General features: G+C 39.5%; 1 protein-coding gene across 2 annotated transcripts; it reads left to right on the top strand.

Annotated features, from left to right (window-relative positions):
* The first annotated feature begins 237 nt into the window (after positions 1-237).
* Positions 238-12345, top strand: heg1 (heart development protein with EGF-like domains 1). 2 transcript variants are annotated; one of them, XM_079253849.1, is made up of 14 exons: positions 238-543; positions 3641-4652; positions 4743-5236; positions 6305-6418; positions 6542-6664; positions 6747-6841; positions 6926-6981; positions 8020-8195; positions 9152-9286; positions 9412-9454; positions 9541-9578; positions 9675-9762; positions 9932-10109; positions 11195-12345. In XM_079253849.1, exons 1-14 carry the CDS (start codon positions 390-392, stop codon positions 11336-11338), a joined length of 2850 nt encoding a protein of 949 aa, XP_079109975.1. In that variant the 5' UTR covers positions 238-389; the 3' UTR covers positions 11339-12345. The 2 variants fall into 2 exon arrangements, with proteins under 2 accessions (XP_079109975.1, XP_079109974.1); XM_079253848.1 differs by having other exon boundaries at positions 238-663.
* The last annotated feature ends 6292 nt before the right edge of the window (positions 12346-18637 follow it).

Here is an 18637-nt window from a genome sequence, read left to right as displayed (position 1 = left end):
TCTGTTATGGCAGATGATGGGAGGGAAGAGATATTTATAGTAAATGCTTCCGACACCTGCAATCAAACTTAACAGCTACTTGGTTGAATAACGGGACTTGTGTGTGTGTCTTTGTGTGGGCAGATCAGTGTGTGTGTGTAAAGGAGGAGGAGGAGGAGCCCGGGTTACTCCGCTGTGATAACAGCCTGCAGCTTCAGCCCCCTTATCTTCCGTTCTCCGCCGTCTGAGCTGCAGAACTTCTACGGTTCTTTACCAGGATATATTCATTTATGATTAAAACTTCATCTGAAAGCAGGAGTGATCCTCCCATGGTGTCCCCAGGAGATCCCCCAACACTTACTCGACTTTACGGAAACTATCGGCGCCCACTAAATTCGGGGTGTTGAAAAATGGAAACGTGGTTTGTGAATCACGTCCTCGGTTTGTCGCTGTCTGTGCTGCTGTTGGGTCTGCCGCGGCCCCTCGGGGCTGGGACCCCCAGTCACAACAGCACGGATCCAGTGACGGCTGGATTTTCTTATTCAGTGGCCACAGATGAACTCGGTAAGACGGGAAACGACGCAACTTCAGTGTCTTACTCCAGCGAGAGTTTATCACCATCACAGAGGAGCCTCCTGCTCACACACACTGCTGAAACACACGCTGCTACTGCTGCAAACATCGGTAAGGGACTTCCAGAGGCCTTTAATCACATGTAGACTTAAAAAGTTAAATAAACTGCACCTCTCATGCAGATACAACCCAGCTACAGCTTTTTCATTTATTATGTTATGTGATCTGTAGCTGAGCCTGGAGGATGCAGCTGAAGGGTTCATTAGTTTCGTTTATTTTCTGTTGTGGAAAATTAGATTGTGAAATATTTTATTTTTCTACACAGAAAAGAACACATGACCAAAACTGCATTGAATTCCAGATTCAGTTCTTTTATTATATGATCTGATAATTGTCTAATAAAAATGCACACTGCTTTTGCTGTTACTGGTTGCCTGTTTTTATCCAACCAGCAGCCCAAATTACACAAAATGACATCCAAATAATTCAGTTATATTAGATCATGTTTATTTTTGACTGCCCCCCAGTTGATGCAGATTGATTTTATGCGTCATTAGACAATTAGAATATTTCCTTACTGGCTTAGATGAAGCGTTTTTATTGTTCAATGGCCACTTCAGGAGTGTGTGTTTGTTTTAAAAAAACAGATAAATGACCAGGAGTGTGTCATGTCACCACTTCAGACAAGCAAAACAGTTAGATAAGCTTTACAATAAAACAGGAGTTAAGTTAAAGCTGCAACTCCTGTAATGGAGTTAACCAGTTTATTGAACTATTCGTGTGGTTTAAGGAAACTTAATTCAGTTTGGTTGCTCTCTAAAAACACTGGTGGAGCCACTAATAATTTTTCCATTTATTATACAATTTTCGTGTTAAGTTTGGTTGGCATCCTCAGTTGACTTAAATCATGCAACTTTCTAGATTCCTATTTGAAATGAAATGGAACATATATACTTATAAGACTGCATTCAACTCTTCCTTAATTAATAGTGCAAAACCAATAGAAGCTGCACATGGACATGTTGGAGCTGGATTGTGATGCATTTTTGTTATTATTTTTGATTTAGTGCATGGGGTAAAAAAAAAAAAAAAAAAAAAAAAACCCCACATCTGATATACTTTCAATTCATAGTTGCAGAACTTTGGACTGGATTTTGGGGCTTCTGGACAAATTTCCTGCACACAAGGCCCATCATCTGCTGTGATATGAGAAAAAACACTTTTGTTATGGCCTGCAGCATGTCCCAAAAGATCGCTTCCCCTCTCTGGTGTTGATTCTAATCTACTGGAGATGAAACAAAGGAAAAGGAGCTTTAACACCAGCAACAGTATCAACTCTCATATGGCGTGTTTTAGGTGCATATGTTGCTATGCTGGAAGCAAAATACTTTTACTCTCTTTTGCTAGTTGAAGGTATAGGTATATATTCTAAAGGTATATAGGGAAATATGTTGATATATGAAGATGGTTGCAAATCAGTGCAGTCAACAGTTAGAAAAAGCTCTTACTGTCACATTAAGCTGTAATTATGACACTACGTGTTTCTTCTGTACTACACTGTAGTGATATTTGTGCTGTATTTAAAAGGTGTGTTATGTTTAAAATAAGATTTTACATTCTAAAGGATTTACATGGATCCTTCATAATTGTCTGATGAAGATATTGTTTTTTTAAGTTTTATTTTCCCAGTTCGGGTTTAATTAGATTTAAGTCATTCCCACCAGGAGCCACCCTGATTCCTTCACACCATTTAGGTGCCATCCCAGACAGAGTCTCGATGCTAATGCTCCCACACTGGAGCTTTGCTCAAAGGCATGGATGCTGCTGAGAGAAGATAAGGATGAAATGATTTAATGTCACAGCTTTATGATCACAGCAGAATTCCTTTGCAACAAACACCACAAGTAATCTGTTTGCAGCGCTGCTATCCTGTCATACGAACCCATGAATATGTTGTGTGACGTTAATATACGAGGCCCAGAGTTTCTGAAGGAAACTGACAACTGCGTTAACAGTAAAAAGATAAACAGCAGATGATCTGGGAATGTCTATCAGTCGTTGCCAGCACCACGTTCCAGTTGAGTTTTGTTGCCCAGACTGGATCCAGAAAGACAAAATGAAATAATGAGAGAGGCACATGCAGAGGAAGTGAAAAGAGAAAAATAGTCTGGTGGCCCAGTTCTCCTCACAGACTCCCAGTGGAGAGGCTGTTCTGCAGCTGAACCCTCCTTTCTATTAGTTTTGGATGGTGGCTGTTGGTGGCAGCGATGCTCATCCTCTGAGTTGTTGTTCCAGCCCTGGAGAGCAGCCAGATGAGAAGCTGTCAGACAACACACAGCATCTGAGATCTGCAGAGGAAGACCTCACACTCCAAACTGTTGCTCAGTTGACTTTTGTTTATGGACTCCTGATACTTTAAGACTTCTGATTAGTCTGTTTAGAAACAAGAGCTGAAACATTGGTAACAATTGACTTATACTTGTCAGGTGGGCAACGTTGTGATCCAAAATAAAAAGTAGTGAAGAAATTGTAAATAAGCATGGTTTATAGCTTGTGCAAGTGAACAGCAATAGCTTTACCGCAAATAAAGCAGTTCTTTAGTATAATAGATGATGAGTATTTGAGGATCCATTGTCAGGGGTTCTGTGAATCAGACCAATAAAGAGCTCTGGACATGAATACACACCGACTGAGTTTTCAGTTTTCTGCTGGTGCTCACTCAGCTTTAGGAAGGAAATAGCTGATTCCCAGCAGAGACTGTCACTTCCATATTTAGGATTTCAAGCCATTGTTAGAGTAGACAAGCTGGCTGCCAGTCGTTCCCCACCCAAAACTCACTGCTCATCCAGCGAGCTCTGCTCTGACAGCATCTTCTCACTGAATCCTGAGCAGCGTGAATGCAGCCGGATTAGCACTCTCTACTGGTTACAGCTTAAACTGCTGTGTAGCGCAATGAGAGGTGATTTATCATACAAATAAGCCTAAAAGTCTTTTTTATTATTTGTGAGAATTTCTTTTGAAAATAGTTCACTGTCTTTCTAAAATAAATCATATTTATATATTTTGTTTGTTTTTTTTTTATCCACAGACACTGAGCAGACAAAAATCTTCACAGAAACAAGTCACAGATCTCCCGAGTCCACAAATGTGTCAACTGACCCACTTACCTCCAACATCCTAACAGCCACGGAGGCCAGCAGCAGCATTAGTAGCAGTGATAATAGCAGTAGTACCAGTAGTATTAGTAGTATCAGTAGTAGTAGTAGCAGCGACTGGAAGGTCTTCACTAACACAGACCAGATCCCACGCTTCCCCCACGCTGAAACCTTGCCACAGGACAGCCCAGATACCACTCTCAGAGTAGGGGACGCTACATCTTCGGTGTCGCAAAAAGCCAACCTCACTGACGGCACATACACAACCACCATCAGCCGTGCTGGGGAGAGGACTCTGCTGTCTGTTACGTCTTCCTCCAACAACACTTCATCTGCTTTTACAGAGGACTCCATCTCCCATCAGCCTTCCTCTACCTGGGCTATTCCTCCCAGGCCTGCAGAGACTGAGGGTTTTACTCAAAGTGCTCCGTCCACAAGGAATATTGGGAGAGAAACAACAGAGCAGCATGTGACACAGACCTTCTCAGAAACTGGGAGCCCAGCAGGGGCCAGTGGAACCCAAAGTTTAAGTGGACAACCGAATGTCACCCAGCATGAACGCTCTTCAACTTCGCAGGAAACATCTGACTCAACCCCACCTCTCAGGGTTTCAGAGCCCAGCACTGACCAATCAGATGTGTCTGTGTCTTCCACTCCTCCTTCCATCTCACCTGCTGGAGTTCCTGCAAATGTGTCTGGGACAGATCAGGGGTCGGGCTCAAGTGTTAGAACTTCTACAGAGTCTTCCCACAGGTCCAGCACTCAGAACCACAAAGCTACTGAGGTGGTTTCCTCTGAGACCAGCGAAGATAGTGTAGGTCTGGGTCTAACCGCAGTGCCCTCCACTGCCAGTACCAGTACATCTGAGATCAATGACTCTCTGACAGACACGCCAATGGTTACTGGTATCGTGCAAACAACTCTACCAGTCACAGTTACAGAAAGGTAAACAAGTTATGAAATAGCTGTAAAGACGTAGTAGCCATTAGAATGAATATGTCCTCAGATTTAATTTATCCATGTTCATTTCAACAGATCACAGATAACAGAGGAAGACACATCCAGAGCGATGTTCTTCACAACCACCACCATTCCATCTACAACCCCTCCTTCACCCACAACATTGTCCTTAAGTCTAAGTAGCATCTTTACTGAGTATACTTCAGCTTCCCCTGCAAAAGCTACTGTACCATACAATGAACCTTCCACCACAGTCTCCACTCCAGACTGGCAGACCTCTGCACCACATCCAACTCACTTTGTGTCACCCAGCCAAACCCAGAGCCCCTCCACAGGAATGGCTAACCCCACCAGATCCAGCACCTTAGAGACAGAAACAAGCACCGTAAATCAGAGGATCACCACAGCTCGCAGCCAGGACACCACAGCCACCTACATCCGCAGCCCTCCAACCAGGAGTACAGAGGCTCTGCACACCACCAAGAAACAGCCAGACGGAGGAGCTACAGAGGTGGTGGCGACAACATTGCCTATGGATGCCCAAACCACCAAGGTGCCACCAAGTGAGAGTGAGTGTTTTTTGTGTTTTTTTTTATAGCAGGACTGATAGTTTGTTTGGTTGTGAAACAAAGGTTTAATGAAATTATTAATGATGGGAACACTCTCTGTAGCTAAATGAACTTTTTGAATGGATTTAAAAAAAAAATTAAAGATAAGAGAGAGAGAGAGAGAGAGAGAAATAACTTTCAAAGTGTTGACAAATGTCAGCATTATAGTTAAGCAAATGAAAGCTTTCATTGATGTAAACAGAATAATAGAGTAAAATCAGATAAAAGTGTCACCACATCACTGAGTAATAAAAACAGTCGTAAAAAAGTAGGTTTTTAGTTTAGAGCTGAAAAGTACCAGATCTGAGATAAGCTGCAGGTCGTGGAGCAGCGTATTCCAGAGCATCAGAGCAGCTGCTAAAGCTCGGTCGCCCGCTGTTTATATCTAGATCTTGCTACTTGTTTGGTAGAAGCTGGTGGGGCAACCTTAAAGGCAGGAAGCTGCATTTTGCCCAAGCTGAAGGCAGCTGAAAGAGGACTTAGAGACTCTGACATACAGATTGTTACAGCAGTCAAGTCTTGAGGTCATAAGCATGGAAGGCTGTGTCGAGATCTTGGCAATTTAGAAAAGGTTTTGCCTTGGCCAACAATACACTCCTCTGACATGAATAGAAATCAGTCCCAACATTAATGCATGTAGCATAAATTCTCGTCCTTTTGAAAAGTAACTCAGACTTAATGCAGATCACTATAGATTAAAGTCCTCTGATCTGAGAAGGTATGAATAAGCGAGTTTGAAGCTGACAATGCTGCTGTGAATGTTCTGTTTTGTGGTATGAGTGCAGTCTGTTGAAATGGCACAAAATGATCTGGATTTGCACAATTTGTGCTCTTTTTTTTTTTACTTTTCTAATGTTGCTGAAAGAGGTACAAACTACAAACATTGCCAATGACCCTGGCTTATTGGAGGCAAAAATACTAGAATTGAGTATTAAAAAATATGCAAAAAGCTCTCATTGAAAGGGAGGAGAAGCATTGTGTTCTTTATGCCTTCATAGTAAAACATGTTATCCCTTCTCTGGGCTTCAGCAAACCCATGTGTGTCAAACCCCTGCATGAATGGAGGGATGTGTGTGAGCTATAAAGGGCCAGAGTACACCTGCCACTGTCAGCAGGCCTGGACAGGACCGACCTGCAACCTGGGTGAGCTTTCTTTTATAACGTCGCCTCAGCTGTCTTACTGCAGTGAGAGCCCAAGAACCTTTAAAAGAACATCGAGGTTTATGACATAATACTGAAAAATACTTGCATGTGTTGTGTTATTAGATGTGAATGAGTGTGAGAAGTACCGCTGTCCCACTGGGTCCGCATGCATTAACACACAAGGTTCCTTCAGCTGTGAGTGTCCACTTGGCTTTGATCTGAAGGATGGGCGCACATGCACCAAAGGTAGCACTACAATGCAATCAAGTCCTATTTTTTCTCCATATTATTTGAGTTTACTGACCGCAGGCCTTTTCTTCTTCCATAGCAAAGACATTTCTAGGAACGTTCAGTTTTAACAGACACGACTCTTCGATCAGGAGCTACGCTGTGCACGACATCCAGGGAGAGCTCATGCATCTGGTGAGAGCAAGCTCACCTCACGCCAACTTCTCTGCTCATTATGTGGGTTTTTGTCTTATACAAACTCTTCTGTCCTCGCTGCAGCTCAACGTATCCTTGTCGGTTCTTCGAGGATATAGTCGCTCGACACTGAACAAAAAGTAAGTCTGTTGAATTACTAAACTGTGGAAGCAGAGGGTTGCCATGCTCAACTACTGTTATTTTTAATTATTTTCTCAAGATAACAAGGACGATTTTATTGGGAAAACTGGATCTGTCTTGCATTTATCTTGTTTTTTCAACATCATAAGCTGGTTAAATGTGTTACACCTGATTTAATGGATCCAAATAGACCCCATGACAGCTGGGGAGGGGTTTTAAATGTAATTCAGAGTATGAGTGATTGGCACATCACAATTTCAGCCTTCTTCAAACTGGATGGAAGTAAAGCCAAATGTATATATCAGCGATAGATGTTTCATGATCTGATATCAGCTTGTGTACATTGCTGTTTTGACTGTATGAGGCTTCCTTGTACAGAATAGTTTTGTACTGGGATGTCCCCTGGATCCCACCAGTTGAAGTGGTAGGAGATAAGAAGATAATGGCTAAGCATCCATGTTTAAGGACAGTCCACCTCCCCACTTGAACACACTCCTCCTGAACACTGACAGCCCCGCAGAGCTCCTTCAGCAGCAGACTGCTGCAGCCAAAGCATGCAGGTTATTGATTCCTGCACCTTTTAGACCGGAAACCAGCACTGCTCCCAGTAAACCACAGACACAATCAGTAAAAGCCAATGTAATTTATTAATGTACGTGCGGCCAAAAATAATTTAGTTTTATTTTTGTACAATGAAAACAAAGCTTTGTTGATATATCTACTATATTACCAGCAGGTATGTTTCTGAGAGGAAACATTTTCTGTGCAGTTTGCAGCTTGGGAGGCGGGAGGGTGTCTCTCAGCTTCCTCCAACAGTTCAAAGATATGCATGCGAGGTTTATTTGGGTCTCTAAATTCTCAGTTGAACTGACTACAAATCTGATTAAATAACAAGAGAACTGATCCTGTTATGAAGAGGGGAAAGAAAGCATGGCGGCTCTCGGCTTTTGTACTGAACTTTTTAGTTTATCCACATTTTTTTATTGTAAGCATGAATAGAAGCAGCATTTCTAACTCTGCCTAATTGACTTTCAAAGCCTCAGTAAAATCAGGGAGCACGGAGAAGTTCGCATCTCAGTTGTCAACATGTTTTCCATCTCCACTGATGTGACAAATGCTGATGTCAACGACAGCATCCAGATGTCTCTCTCCAACCGAAGCTCTTCAGTAACCCAGAGCCGAATCGTGCTCTCTTACCACTATTCTTACCACAGTAAGTTAATCAGAATGAACAGCATTCAAATAAACAGCGTTTGTTTCAACACAGTTAATGCAAACACAGAGATACAGACCGGTTTTAGAAGCAGGCAGTGATGTTGTTTTATCAAAGTTTTTTATTTAGTACTAAATAAAAAAAACCTCACTAAATTAAAGAATACCTGATGTACTTCATTGATCAAAGGAAAGGCAATCACTTTAATGCCAAATCAAAACTTGGCCAGTGTTTACTCATTATGCTTGGCATAGTGGCGCTGACAGGTCAGGATCAGCTATGTCTTCTCAGCTTGCTGGTATAGTTTACCAGCGGTATTTCCTCACTTAAGCTTAGATGTTAATTTATCCAGAAATGTCACACTTTATGGGTCAACCTGCACATTGTGATATTATATATCTTTAAACAAGACAAAAATACTTGACTGCATATTTATTTTTTTATCATGCTAAAAAAACTCTTCATCCTCTGCTGTGCTTTAAGCACCCGCACAGCATATTATATGTTGCATTCACGTGTACTTGGCCACCTGAAGTTTGCCCCAGTAATGGGGCAGTTTACACTAGACACCGGGTGGCTTGTACACCTAAAACTTGCCCCTTTGGGACCCACTTTTACACTCTGGATCTTCTATAAACTATAAAGGCAGCCTATTAGTAGTAGTAGTTGTAGATAGTAGCCACCAGAGTGCGCCCTTTAATTATAAATAAAAATTCTGAAGTTCAACATAGTTGAGAAAATATCATTCAAAAGTGTAAAAAAAAATTAAACAGCTGATATATTTCATAGCATGAATATAGAGTGAGTGATACAATGACATATAAATATGCACTGCATATTTATATGTCATTGAGGAAGTCATGAGGAAGTATTCAAGACATAAATTGTTTTCTATGTTTTTTTAATCTGATCTGATTGTTGTACTTGTTTTTGATTCTTTCCATTCTGTGTTCTAGCGGAAAGTTTGTGCGAGGTTCAGAAAACTCAGTGTGATAAAGAGCGCTCCACCTGCACAGACAGCGCTGGCACGTCCTACTGCCAGTGTCACCATGGATATTACAAACACAATCCTGATGACTTATCCTGCTTAGGTGAGCTCCTTTTTTCAATTAGGATTATAAAATGAAGCTGCTGAATCAAGTGTATTTAATAAGAAATTAGTTGACATGCTGTAAGTGATAACGGTAATACTGACTCAAACCAAAACTTGTTTCAGAATGCGGGGATGGCTACAAGCTGGAAAATGGCACCTGCATCCCGTAAGTGTGATTTACCTCACTTTTCTTCTGAATCTGGTCCAACTTAAGTACTGCATCCCACTAAAACTTCTGTTTCCACTTTTCAGGTGCATGTTTGGATTTGGAGGATTTAATTGTGGAAATTGTAAGTCAGCTTGAACAGAAGTTTTTATAATTCTTTATCTTTGAATGTGTGTTTTTATAAATGCAGAATCAAATGCTTCCTTGTCTGACTTCACAGTTTACAAGCTTATTGCGGTTGTGGTGTCACCTGCAGGGGGTGGTCTGCTCCTCATCCTCATAATCGCTCTCATTGTCACCTGCTGCAAGTAAGACAGCTCTCATTGTCAACATGAAAAGTTCTCTGTGTCTAATAAGACGTAAAATATGGCCTTTTTTTAATATAGTAGAATCCTACACTGTAAAGAAGGTGTAATAATCTGAATTTATTAATCAAAATTGATTGACATTTTTATTTGAAAATATTTGCTCTTTTAGGAAAGACAAAAATGACATCAATAAGATCATCTTCAAGAGTGGAGATATGCAGATGTCCCCGTATGCAGACTTCCCAAAAAATAACCGGATATCCATGGAGTGGGGCAGGGAGACTATAGAGATGCAAGAGAATGGCAGCACAAAGAATCTGCTGCAGATGACAGACATTTACTACTCTGTAAGTATGGCGTGTAATGTTTATTTACTATAAACAAGCAAGAGAGAGAAAAGAATAGAAAAGGGGAGGGGGGAAACTACCTTGTTTCTGCTTTAATAACTCAGAAATTATAATGTGAATTTCAAACTGTTCTTTAAACCAGTTCTTTCTACTGTGTTGAATAATGCCTATGCATCCTTAAAGAAACTAGATGGGTGAAGTGGTGCAAGGCTGTTAGCAAGACTTGTTACCTATAAGTTCTGCTTTTCTCAAGAAAGATCAAACTATGACTCTCATTGCAGCTTTTGGGAGTCTTTAAGTGAACATTGCAATGATACTAAACACTGGAAACAGTTAAAAGCATTTCTGAATAAAAAGATGTACTGCTGCTGCCTCTTTCCATTATACTTTTTATCAAGGAGATATTACATCAACAGCAAAGATGCCAGTCCTTTTGGAAAAACAAAACAAAACAAAACAAAGATGACATCAAAGCACCTCGCAGACATTTCATGTTTTAAACATTTTTATTCACAGAAATAAGATGGAAATGGATGGATACAGTGAGGTAAACTGCTGAATGATAAACATGGCAGTAAGTTTGCATAATGCATTATTAGTGTTTTAAAACCCTTCCAAGACAAAGTTCTGTTCATGAAAGAGACAAAAGACAAACAATCTGCATAATACTGGTTTAGGGAGAAAAGTCACCGCAAGGCAAAACCTTATCCCAGTTGTGACACATGGTGGATGTAACGACAATGAAACTGCTGCTACTTAAAACATCCTTTTTAGTTTTTTTGATCAGATGCTGAAAGGATCTGATTTTGTGCTGCACAAAACAGTTGCAAGTGATGCTAAATGAAAGCGGAGCACATTTTATAAGTAGTCAATCTATTAGTCTGGGTAATTCTGAAAAAAATTACCCAGACTACCCAGACTTTTCCTTTTGTTTTTTCTGCTTCTGTGCTGGTTTTCTTTGTTTAAATTAATCATTAGGCTTTTTTTGTGTTGGCCTGCCTTTGATAAGGAGTTTATCTGGACTAGCATACACTTATATTCATTGTGCACCTAATTGTCTCTCTCTGTGCACCATTTCTCCTCAGCCTGCTTTGCGCAACTCAGACCTGGACAGAAATGGGCTGTATCCGTTCACAGGTCTGCCAGGATCTCGCCATTCATGCATCTACCCCGCGCAGTGGAACCCCTCTTTCATCAGTGACGATTCACGGAGAAGAGACTACTTTTAAATGCTCCATTGTGCACATGCACATACACACACGCACCGTCAGAGCTTCACTACAGACTGACAAATGTTGATGTGTGGTGATGCAGATATGTGGAGCTGAGCTGTTTTTTTTGTTTTTTTTTTAAACTAATCGGAACATCTAAAAATCAGGGTTGCAAACTAAATATGTAAATGTGTGTGTGTGATTGTGTCTGCATATTATATAAGAGCATGGTTTTGCAAGTGAAATGTGTTCCCTTGTGACCATTTCAGCGTTTTTGCATGTTTTGATTCATTTACTTCAACTCATGTGTACCTTGCTGCTTTAGTGTTTAATGTGTTTTTCCTGCCTTAAAAGCATCAGCTGGTTCTCAGCTTGCGTGTGAAGGCCGGTGATCTGTTACAGTTAACATCATATCTGACTTTCCTGTTGACAGGATCATTGCGGATGGATAATAACAACACTGCATTAGTGCACAGGGATAAATAAATGCAGGATGTTACCATTGTGCTCAACTGGAATATGAAATACACAATCCACAGCAGTAATGAGTGGTGTGTAGCAAACAGACCGGAACATGCAAAAACACTGATAGGGCTGAGATATGAATGTTGGTGCCACTGCTGTGATCTGGAAACAATCTCTGCTGATTAAAGTCGAGGATTTTTACAACTAACCACTAAAGAATGCACAAAGTCCGGCTTCATGCTGATAAGAGATGTGTAACCGGATGTTATTTATTTCGTATATGTCCAATTTGTCCACATGTAGCATAAAGGTTGTCTGATTCACTCACACGTACAGACATTAGCGGGAAAAACCTGTGGCCTTAAACGTATGTTCGTGTAAGACACAATGAAATAGGATAGGAAGTGTTTTTGTGAAGTGTAAATGAGAAATGATTATCTGCCTACCAGAACAATTATAACTGTTATAATTTGTTTGAATGTAAAGATGTATCATAATTAGCTGCTTCTGTCATGGATTATTTTAAGAGTATTTTCTTCCTCTGTGGTTATGTGGTGTGTTGAAACTGGCGTTTTAGTCAGATGTGCTTATTTAAATAAAAATGTTGAACATAATCTTCTCTCAGTCTTTGCTTTGTCAGTCACTTTAAGCTCTTATTTTGTGATGGAAACAAAACAGAGACCACATAGAACTTATTGTTGAACTACTGGGACCCAAATCTGGAGCTGGTGTAATGTACATTATCGCTGTAAAGTTTCCTTTTGTTTTAGAGTTTGGGCCCTCCAGATGTCTCAGTTTTGCAGCTGTTACCACAAACATCATCACATTGTTAAAAGTACAACATGAGAAGACGGGGTGACTGGGGGAAAAAACAGATTAACCGGCTGTAATTAACTTGTAAATAACTAAGGTATGCAATATTCAGCAAGAGGTCAAATGAATTTAGGTGTTTTAAAAATAATTAAACAGCCCTCACTCAACCCATTAGTCTAATTATTCATCAGTTCTCTATTAATCTCTAATAATTTGTATTTGCAATTAGGGCACTATTTAAAAAACACTTTTTCCAAAACAGGGCAATGTTTTTTATCTGCAGTTTGAAGGCTATTGGAGGAAGATTTTGTGAAAGAACGAACCTGCCCTGCAACCTTAGCCCACCTGTGAAACATAGAGGCGGTGAACTCATAATCATATTAGTGCAGCTTGCATCTGAGCTGTGACAGCTCGTCACTTTCCATCAAACAATGAATACTGAATTTCATCTTAGAATTCTGAAGGCAAAGACCAAAACATTCAACTCTCAACAAAGATGAGATGTTCGTCTTGGAGGTCCCTTCTTCATGGATCACATTTTTCACACACTGGTGTGTTAAAATAGGTTTCAGTGTGGTTGTCTTTGGCTTTTTTTCTTGCAACACTTCATTCACAGCTATATTTGGGCATTCTGACAAACTTTTAGAAGGTGGAAAAGTCTTTAGGCACAAGTTAGAATGGAAATATTTAATTATATAGTGTATACTGTGTATTTTTAAACACATTGTACTGTTTTTCTAACAGAGCTATTCAACTTTGTCCCTTAAAGGCCACTGTCCTGCAAGTTTCAGATGTTTGCCTGCTCTAAAATCCCTGATCCAAATTTATTGCAGGCAACAGCCTGCATTGTTCTGACAATGATTCATTTTTTTGAGTTAAGTGTGTTCGAGCAGGGCATATTCGACTATCTGCAGCACAATGTCCCTCAAAACAGTGAGTTTATTAGAGAATTAACTATCCTTCAGTGGATTAGAAAGTCTTGGTAACCTTTTTCAACTATTTTCTTTTAAAATGAATTACAATAGTATGACCTGGAGATGAAACAGTTCTGGTGCAAGCACATGACCCCAGAAGGTCCCTGAGGTCATACGATCAGTGTCTGCTGGTTGTGAAGCCCTCACAGTTAAAGACTAAGGACAGCAGGGCCTTTGCTTTATTAGCTCCCTCTCTCTGGAACTCTTCCTCTAAACTTAAAAAATTTGCGGACTCTGTGATCTCTTTCAGCAAACGGCTATAAAAGGCCTCATTTTTAACTACCTTTTTTTATGTTTTAGATTTTCTTGTAATTATTTGTGAAGAACTTTTATTTTCATTTTAAATGTGCTATATATAATGATAAAAGTAAGCGCTTAAATCAACTGGTCTACCTTCAGTCTGGTGCTGTTGACATATTGGGCAACAAATTGTGTTGTGGGAATTATTTGAATGAAGTAATGCTTCCTGCGCAGACATCTGGTTCTGTGATCATTGTTTTGTATGTATAAACGAGACTAACACGTAATAAATGTGACAAACTTCAAAGGATCCATAAACATGTTTGCAACTTTTTGCATTTATGTAAATATATATGTCACCACCGTGCTGTAATGAAATTCGTTCCAGTACCTTTCTGTGGGCAGTCTTGTTTACATTTTGACAATGACTCTCTTAGTCCATTTACACTGTTTTTCTTAAAGGTCTCTAAAAAGGCTTGTGTGGACAAGACCTTAACACAGAGACACAACGATGTTCTGAAATTTTCATTCTCTAAAGCCACAATGGAGCTTCAGCTCATAGACATGGGTGAGCGGGTGTTCGTATTGATCAACACTCCGCTCTTCTTTTTTAATATTGCTATGAACATCTTATTTGCATGTTGTCTGATGTCCCCGTTTGGCAGCAGGCAAAAACTCAAACTGCCCGTGAAGATACTGCTGGGAATTATTGTTTGCTGTTCCATTTTTTATTTTCTCTCTTTAGTTTCATTCTATTTTGTGTTTAGGGACCAATCTAACCTTCAAATGACAGTAGTGATGTTGATTACTGCAGAGTTCTATGCTCACAACAGCATGGCATGTTATGTTTGGCTGAATTTATATTACTACACTCAGATCGTTCCTGCACATCGAGCCCTTTTAATCTGGGTAAAGAAGAACATCAAATCTGTCATCTACGCGCTTTTGATTTTTGATGGGAGTTCCTTTTTGCTAAATTGCTCTGTCAGTGTTGCAGATGTCCTAAAGTCCAGATGGATTCACATCAATGGAACATTTACAAGACTCAGCATTAAGGAACTGTCTTATTTTAGCAACGTTTGTTTCACCATTACTGAAGTGCAAATATTTATCTGCTGTTTTGTCATGATGACCTGCAGCTTTTCCACAGCACACTACCTGCACAAGCATGTGAAAAGCATGGCAAAGAGTGGCAGCATCTTCACCACTCCAAGGTTGCAAAGTCAGATAAGGGTCGCCGTCACTGGAATCATGGAAGGAGTACTCTGTCTTACTTACCTCATTTTCAATCTCTATGAATCAGCTTTCACCATCTTATTCTCACACTTTTGTTGCACGAGCTTTGTCTCCTTTACTGTAGCTTCACTGTATACAACAGGCACCACAATTAACCTGAGCATTGGTCAATCAATGTTCAGGCAGAGGGCAGCCAGAGTCTGGAAGACACTGAAAGCACAGCTTGGCATTGGCACTGTAATTCATGATATGAAACGTCATCCAGCACAGATGACAGAGTGAAGAGCTAATACTGTAACTATACTTCATTCATCTCTGGAAAAAAAATAAGAGTTCACTGCTCAAACTGCTGTTTCGTAACTTTTCTCCCACTCTTTCTGCAAAAAATCAAACTGCTCAGCTTTGCTTGATGGTCTGTGATTATCTGTCTTCCTTGTGATGTCATTCCAGCACTTTTCAACAGGGTTCATATGTGGAACTTGAGCTGGTCATGGCAGACTCTTGATGTGATGATGGCACACCATACAGATCTTAGTTGCCCTGTGCGGCACACAGGATTGTCCTGCTGTAATCCACTGAGCTGGGAAGCACAGTCTTCACTGCAAAAACTCAGCCTTAAAAAACAAGAAAAAAATATACAAAAATTAAGTAAATGTTACTTAAAAAGAGTTAAATTATCTGCCAACAGAACAAGAAAATTTGGCTTGTCAAAACTTCCCAAAACAAATAAAAATACTCTTAAAACGAGAGGAATTCTCTGGCATAAAAGCTAAGAATTATCTTACCTTTAAAAAAAATAAGCATATGTGTACTCAATTTAAGATTTTTAATCTTACTTAGATTTCAGTTTTTGCAGTGTTATCATAAGGATGTGAATGTTTTGCAGATTCCAGCTATGCTAAATCACCCCCAATCACCACGGATCCTCCTCTATTTTTAACAGCCAGTGTGAGATGGAGTCAGTGTAAGTGTGTGAGATTTTTTTTTATCTCACATAATCACAAATAGTAAAATGTACAAAATGACTGATATTATGTAACATGGACTTTGTGGTGTACCTTCCAATCTTTTTTTTACATGCAATGAAAATACCACACATCTACAACACTGAGCAGAGTGTTTGTTTTTTAAAGAAAAAGAAAAACTTTGAGGTTTTAAAAGAAAGAACACAACAATGGATGAAGATGAAAACAGTGCTTATTAAAGACAGCTGAGAGATCTAACACCTCACACATGAAGGACTTCAAACTTCAGTTTCATCTTCCACTTTGGTTTAACTCAGAACTGATAGCTGGGATTTTACATGAGCTTCATTTCTATTTAATTTAAGAATGGCCACTTGTTTGACATGTTCTGTTTGGCTTAAATTTAGTTTCAAAGCTTTTTTCAACTGGATAAAGAAGAATAGCAACCCTATCATCTTCTGCATTTGGTCTACTCAGCATGATTTATACTGCTGCCATTCTTGTGGACTTGAGTCCTATAAACAGTCTTGTTTTTATAATTCATTTGGACTTTTTTGTTGACATAATGTGACACATTTCTGTTACTTTTTCTACAATGTGGATCTATATGTTATATGTTGCTGTTTCCAAACCGAAAATTAATTTCGTCCTCTGTGTGTACAACATTAATGTCTAACAGAGCCATTGTATTGTATTTGCAAATTCTCTACAATTACAAACCACACCCACAGATTCAATCACTGTGCATTTTTTTTTTTTTTTTTTGCTTGTTTCACTGTCAATATATTTCTGCACGGCAACTTATTTGCAACTTATGCCAATATTTGCATTTTATGATTTTATTGATATATCATCAAAAGAGTAAACTTTTTACAACAGCTTTATATTTGTTTGTCAGCTAATTTCAACATGACAAAGGGCAATAATAAAGTTTGTTGATTGCTGAACAAAGAAAACTATTATTTGTCTCTTTAAAAGCTCCACAAGTCTTGAAATTCTTTTTGATTCCAGCACAGATCATATTTCAGTTACTTGTAAGTCATTGCTAAATGTAATATTGGCAACACAGCACCTAAGCTTTCCCTAGCATTTATATAACATTTATGTGCAGCATATTCTGAAAGGATAAAATTAATAGTTTATGACAAATTACACTGATTACTCATAGACTAATTATGCTCAGTAGTGTATCTATTAACAGTTAGAACTCAACTTGCAGACTGTATGTCATATTGTTAAACCAAAAACTCTGATATTACATTATATCTGAATATTGTCTTCACCAAACATGCAAAGTGCAGGAAAAGCATTACAATGGCAAAACAAAACAACAACAACAACAAAAAAACAAAAACAAAAACAAACATTAGGTGATTTTTAGGTTATTTCACATTAATATTTTCATATTCTATTTGCATGTGATGCAAATACTGTAGATTTGTTACACTGCACTGAGTCACATTGCCTCATTGTCTTTCCTGTAGGCGCATCACAGCAGGCTGAAGATACCAAAGTAAAAACAACACATACCGGGAAGATGGATCATTCAACATGGGTTTGCTTGAACGGGCCTCTTCTTTTTTTCAAATTCGCAATGAACACATTTTTCATCTACTGCATGGTGTGCCCACTTCACGGAGAAAGGATCAAGCAACCACTGAAACTTCTGCTGAGCTCCTTGATTGTCAGCACAGTTGCTTACCTGATGCCAACCTTTGTGTTTTTCTTCTTGACACATTCAACTGAAAACGATGAGATCACTCAGTATATACATTTGACGTCAGTCATCTGTCTGTCCACCAGCGTATCCTCTTGTGTTTGGCTGAATTTCTTTTACTGCACTCAGATTGTACCTGCACAGAGATCACTCTTTATCTGGATTAAGAAGAATATCAAATCCTTCATCTTCTGCATTTGGTGTGTTGAAATTGTCTGCAGTTTTCTTGACTTTGCTGTGATCCTGGTAGATCTTTCTGTTGATGACTCTGGATTCAATGACACTTTGATAATCTATCATACCTACCAGTACACACAGATTCCTGTGAGAACTTCTGTGGATCTGGGAAAAATATTAATCAGTCTGACTGTAATGCAGAGGTTTCACTTTTACTTCTGTGCCGGTGTTATGCTGATGTCCAGTGCTGTTACTGTCGGCTACCTGGTCAGGCACATGCGCCGTATGGTTGCAAATGGACAGTCCCTTTCTTGTTCAAAGTTAAGAAGTCAGGTGAGGGTCACTGTCATGGGGATCCTTCAATTACTTCTGTATCTGTTCTTTGCTTTCTGGCGTGAATATGCATTTATTTCTGATCAATTCCATTCTACTTTCATTGGACCATATATACATTTGACTGTTATCAATGTGTACATGACAGCCACCACAGTGAGTCTGGGGGTTGGACAGGCTGTGTTCAGGCATAGGGCCGCACAGATCTTGACCAGACTCGCTCAGTCATGTAAAAAATACACAGTGCAGCAGTCAGAGCATGGAGCGTGATTATGAAACTCAGACCAGAGAACCAGAACATAGCTGTAATTAGTAGCTTTTCTATATATCTTCAGTGATACAAGCTGCGCACATGTACATCCATTCTGGAAAACTTTGCTTTTATGAAGTAAAAAAA

This window comes from Telmatherina bonti (assembly GCF_933228915.1).
Source record: "Telmatherina bonti genome assembly, chromosome: 15".
Taxonomy (NCBI): domain Eukaryota; kingdom Metazoa; phylum Chordata; class Actinopteri; order Atheriniformes; family Telmatherinidae; genus Telmatherina; species Telmatherina bonti.
Note: the sequence above shows the minus strand (reverse complement) of the source record. Positions and strands in the feature narration are given on the sequence as shown.

Coding starts and splice junctions, on each gene's coding strand:
- heg1 (XM_079253848.1), top strand. CDS start 390: ATGGAAACGTGGTTTGTGAATCACGTCCTCGGTTTGTCGCTGTCTGTG. Junction 9,455..9,540: donor GAAAATGGCACCTGCATCCC/GTAAGTGTGATT, acceptor TCCACTTTTCAG/GTGCATGTTTGGATTTGGAG. Junction 9,763..9,931: donor CTCATTGTCACCTGCTGCAA/GTAAGACAGCTC, acceptor TTGCTCTTTTAG/GAAAGACAAAAATGACATCA.